This window comes from Morone saxatilis, unplaced genomic scaffold (assembly GCF_004916995.1).
Source record: "Morone saxatilis isolate NCDOM2014 unplaced genomic scaffold, NCSU_SB_2.0 Contig20, whole genome shotgun sequence".
Taxonomy (NCBI): domain Eukaryota; kingdom Metazoa; phylum Chordata; class Actinopteri; family Moronidae; genus Morone; species Morone saxatilis.
Window position 1 is genome coordinate 15,153,574 of NW_023339763.1, and position 5,341 is coordinate 15,158,914.

The following is a 5,341-nucleotide window of genomic DNA, read 5'->3' on the forward strand; positions in this document are numbered from 1 at the left end:
TTAGATAATAAAAGCATAAAATATCTAATAGCAATATTACTGGTGTACCGATGAAAAAAATCAGTGTAAAAGCATCTATAAAAGATCAATGATAAATACCTTTTGCACACAAGATATAAAATATCACCTTATGGGACTCAAGGGTCCACTGTCTTGAAGGGTAATAAAAAATATATATAGCTATTAGTTAATCACATCTTTATGCTGTATGGCTGAATCCAGCCAACACTTTACACAGTGTGCTAGTTAACTGGATTTTGTAGGATTTTTTTATACTGAGGGTTGTTTTGCTATATAAGGTTCTGGATCAAGTGTAAGGTATTTTCCACTGCTATCTTTCATCCTGACTAAGAGCACAGATTCAATGTAGAAACCTAAGGATGAGGCACTAAAATCTCACATATTAACCCTTTCAATTAGAGGAAAAAGAAAGATTATACATGGTGTGAGACAGAGGCAACCAGTCATCAGACCCTCGCAAGGAGATTAACAAGTGATTGTTATGAGAATGCTTGTGATGGGAAAATATGTGTGTGTGTGTTTGTGTGTTTGCAAGTTTGGAAGGGTGAAGGGAGTTTGGACTTCTGCTTTTGATTTTCATACCTCTGATAAAATTTCATCTCCAACGGGAAAACAGTTTATCCGGCCTTCCGGAGTTCTATTTAATGGAAGCCTTCAGGCGGTGACGGTGTTAGGACGGCTCTGCTATGGCCGGCATGCAGATCATAAATGAATCAGCAAATCGTTTTCGAACAACGCCTTCAAAAACAACTCTGAGCTCTGAGCCACGTCTTAAGTACATATTCCCACTGTCTTACTGCGTAGGACTCCATGCAAATTATTCCACTTTATGTGCCATTTAAACATCAAAGTTAGAGCTAAATACAAATCAGATAAGCATATTTACAAGTGTAAAACACAAAGAAATCTTTATGGGTTAAAACTGTGAGCAGAGGTACAGAGTGCATTCAGCTATATCAGCTATGACCACTTTAAAATAAAAACATTGCTGGTATGTGGAGTTGTAAAATGTCATTAGGCTATAATAACAAACCAAATCCTGTGGCTGCATAAAAATAGCTACAGTAGGTCTATATTTTGACATCAGAAAGAATTGGTGTTTTCACACTAACAAATACACAGTTGTGAAACAGCTGTGCATTCACTGGCAGATTGCAATGCAATGCCTCTTCATTCAAACATTCAGACAGTCAAATGTATATACACAGAAATTATACAAGAACTATGAATATGCTTTAAATAAGGTGACATAACATCAATTTGTATTTACAATAAATATGCTGATGATCATATAACATCCTAAAAAAAACCTTTACATTCTGAACAGAACGTGGCCCAATATATTCTAAAACAAATTATTTTCATATGGTTAAAGCAGGGGTTTGTTTGAGAAATACTGATGGAAAAATGTCCTCAATCGTTCAATAAAGGCACATATTAACATCACTGAGGCAAAATCCATAACTGCATACTGAACTCTGATCTCTATATTCCACATTCACATTCAGCATTTGTTGCATTTTGTTTAGAGCTACATCTTACATCCACCTAAATGTTTAAAATCATGACGTGAGGCAGAACTACCTGCCACTTTATGACTATAACAGTTATGAAAGCACTGCTATATACTGTGTTTTATCACCTAATAATTTGCAAAAGAAAAATGTGATGATTAAAACATAATGGACAACAACGTATCAAACAACAAACAATATTATAAATGAGAAATTCCACTGGTATTACAGGAATGATGCAGGAAAGTGCAACATGTGTGATATAAAAAGTGTCAAGGGAGGAAAAACTATTAGGGTGAACACAGCCCTTCTATTTGCTTGGGATTTAGGAAAGTCACCATCTCCCGAATGCCGTCTTCACAAATTGTGGTCTGAGAAGCTGTACTCAGACTGTCTCCCTCCTCTTTAAATCTTCTCCACGTCTCTGAAAAATAAACTTTAATTAATATAAAACTGTCACCAGAACCACAATTATCATATTAAAATAAGTCAGGAGGATTTAACAAAAAGGCATCATGAAACAAACCTTCATCAAGTGTTGTAAGTAATGTGTAATTCTCTGGATGATCTATAATATCTTTTCTTTGAAGGTCACCAATTTCCATTAATTGTGAAACCCCTGCATAAATAAAGAACTCAGATGAGAATCATACATCAGTGCAGAAATACTGTATATTTGTCTTAAATAGTTCGACATTATGGAAAATATGCTTATTCGTTTTGTTGCCAACATATACATATGTCGCTCTGACACGTTCATGTGTTTCTTTTAAGCTGGAATTATGCTTCTGCTGAGATACATTAACCCTTTAGCTGTAGGTCACAGAGGCCCGCAGAGGAGCCGTAGCGTTGAGCAGACCTGCATCAACAAATGTGATTGGTTGATCCAACATCCTGTTGTTTTCTGTATTTTTTCTCAAAGAGTGTGGGTGTTCATTTCAGAACAGTACTGCCTCAAGTGATCTTGTAGCATAAAGACCGTAAACAGGGGGAAAACAGCTAGCCTATCTCTGTCCAAAGCTAACAAATGAACACGTTGTATTCAATCTGTACAAAAATGTGCAAAAGTTCTGGTTTTGTGGGGTGTTATGTGCTGGCTAGCTGTTTCCCCCTGCTTCTAGTCTTTATGCTAAGCCAAGCTAAGCTAACAGGCCGCTGGCTATAGCTTAATATCTAATGAACAGATATGGTGATATCAATCTTCTCACCTAACTCTCCGCCATAAAGCGATGAACCGTAAAGCCTATTTACCAAAATGTCGAGCTATTCCTTTAACGTAGTTCCCAGCAGTAGTCACAGTACCTTCTACAGCCTTCCAGACTTGCACTTCAACCTCAGCAGTACTTTGTCTTTCAACAGCAATGATCCTAACTGTGTTGGGTGGGTCAACTTTCAAAGATGATTCTACTTTATACACCAAGAGATTATTTTTGTATCCGAGATAGCACTGAGTCTGGTTACTTTCAGCTTTACTTTCTGGACAGAAAAAACAGAAAGAGGTTGCAGGGATGATGTTTACAGCCGGTCAACATCACAGTCAGTACAAACAGTTCATTATATTATGAGCTGTGTTTGACTACCTGGACAAGTCTTGCAGCACTTTCCTGCTGATTTCAGAGGATGTTGGCATGGGTACTGGCTGGGGCATGTGATGCGTTTGCAGTCCTGCAGGCCATCAGTACAAGTGCACAGGATGCATTCCAGGACCTTCCCCAAAACTGGGTGCCACATGTCTCCATGAGAGTATGTCTTGCCATTGTACAAACACGCTGAAAAGAAATGGAAAACATCTGAGCATCGTGCTACATATGGAAGCGATCGAGAAGTTGTGAGGAACATGTCCATAAAATCAAATACCTATACAGGATCTTTCTGTTTTGACAAAGTCTCACCTCTTTGGTGTTTCCTCTGCAACAAAATCTTCACGGTGGTCTCTGAAGCCCCTTTGAGGTTAAGTTTACTGAGGCTCAGGCCTCTGGGAGAAGTCCTGACCCTGGGTGGAGTGGCACGGTCAGACCGCACCCTGCTCTGCTCTCCAGAACACTGGTCGACTGAATGTCTCTTTTGTAGACACAGATACAATAAAACACAGTTATCTTTCATCTATTCAGCTATTGGCCTCCCTTCTTTCCCCTGAGTGATAGCTGAAGGAGCATCATCGTAAATCACGACCCACATCTCAGATTTTTTCAGCAATTCAAACAGAACGACTCTGCAGCTCAGTTTGATTATCAGGCCAAGTGGTCCAAGGATCTTGAGGGAAAATCTGAAGCCTTTATCTTTAACAGTCGCAGCAAAATGGATGTTTCAGAATAAGATAATCAAAATATTGTGATGCCATGTTGAGCAAATTATCCTTGTGATCCTTAAGAGAAAATTACTGATTTGCGTGTCCCCTTGCACAGGGAAGTCAAAGGTCAGTGTCATTTATAGAGCCACTCCCCTGAAACTTAAAGTGATCGCAGTATCAGTATCCCAGTTCAAGCACACTTCATCAGAGCAGACACTTGTCTGTGAGAGTCCCAAGTCCCATAATTAAAGTGCAGCAACTGATGAAACCACTTTGCTATCAACCACTACATTTAACATATATTTTCAAAGACAGGCAGGTTTCATATGAAAGCACAGTCTAAGATTTGTTCATTTTGTGTATAAATCTGCAAGCACATACAACGCCTCTGTTCAGTTGCTGGTTTCCATCCTCAGTTGATGAGGACCCACTGGTGCCATGATCTAAAGGCCAAAGAGAAAAATACCAAAATCAAGTGTGAGGACACTGTAATTAACATATATGGCAGCCATTAACATTAGCGGTGGAGTAGTATTCAAAATCAAATTCAAAATCTATTCTGACATAAATATCGAAGAAAAAAAAAACATTCTTATTAATCAGGCATATGCTCAGGACTAATCTACATGTTAAATTCATTTCATAGTAATTTTCTCAGTTTGGATGAGTTTGCCTACCTTTACACACCAAACAGCAGGTATCTGGAACTGAGACTGGTGAGGAACAGGTGATTGGTTGGCATGTTTTCAAAGCACAGAAGATGTTTCCATTCTGAGAAAAGAATGGGAGGAAAGTTTTTGTATTTTTTTATATTTCGTTCCAGTTGTATGTTCTCCAAAAGTTAAGACTTAAGTACTCCAAGGTTTCTGCAGGCCTCTCTAAACTTGTTTATGTATTTATCTCTCTAGGACTAAAAGAGACAAAGTCCAAACAACACAGTCGTAGTGTCTAAGAGATCTAATGTTCTTAAACATTACATTTATCTATTTATATTTATTATTTGTAGAGACATTACATTTATTTGGCTTTTGTCCACACATAGACTCACTCGCTCATCAGAGGTGGCTGAGATAGGTGCTGTCTTGCGAGGAAGCACTTAAGGGTTCAGTGTCTTGTTCAAGGACACTTGAACCAGCAACCCTACCAATAATGGGCATAATCCATTTTAAAAACTGCAATAAATCATAATCATAATCCCACTGTCTTCTGTGATATAAAGGAAACTAATGCCATAGCAATAAGCAAAGCTATGAACGTGTTATATTTAAATCAAGGCTTGAACAGACACTGTAGTGAAAATGGTTACTATTGACTATGAGAAATATTATAATATATATAATATATTTAAAAAAAGGATAAACAGGAGTTTTACTGTCCTTAATGTATACTAGGAATCATTCTAACAGTCAGTCTATTGTTATGTGTTGTCTCCTTGGAAACCTAGAAACATCCGTTAATAAACACCAATTAACAACTCGTAAAATTAACTTCTCACATCACATCATGTGGCTTTTTA

The 5,341-nt window shown here is 37.8% G+C and overlaps 1 protein-coding gene across 1 annotated transcript in view; it reads right to left on the bottom strand.

Moving 5' to 3' along the window:
* Positions 1 to 902: 902 nt before the first annotated feature.
* chrdl2 (chordin-like 2) overlaps positions 903 to 5,341 on the bottom strand; it is a 6,790-nt gene continuing 2,351 nt past the window's right edge. The window contains exons 5-11 of the mRNA XM_035666468.1: positions 4,503 to 4,596; positions 4,207 to 4,268; positions 3,428 to 3,596; positions 3,116 to 3,304; positions 2,838 to 3,011; positions 2,062 to 2,154; positions 903 to 1,959 (exon numbers count right to left, since the gene is read on the bottom strand). Coding sequence (XP_035522361.1) covers positions 1,826 to 1,959; positions 2,062 to 2,154; positions 2,838 to 3,011; positions 3,116 to 3,304; positions 3,428 to 3,596; positions 4,207 to 4,268; positions 4,503 to 4,596 — 915 coding nt within the window. The 3' untranslated portion in view covers positions 903 to 1,825. The remainder of the gene's footprint in view (positions 1,960 to 2,061; positions 2,155 to 2,837; positions 3,012 to 3,115; positions 3,305 to 3,427; positions 3,597 to 4,206; positions 4,269 to 4,502; positions 4,597 to 5,341) is intronic.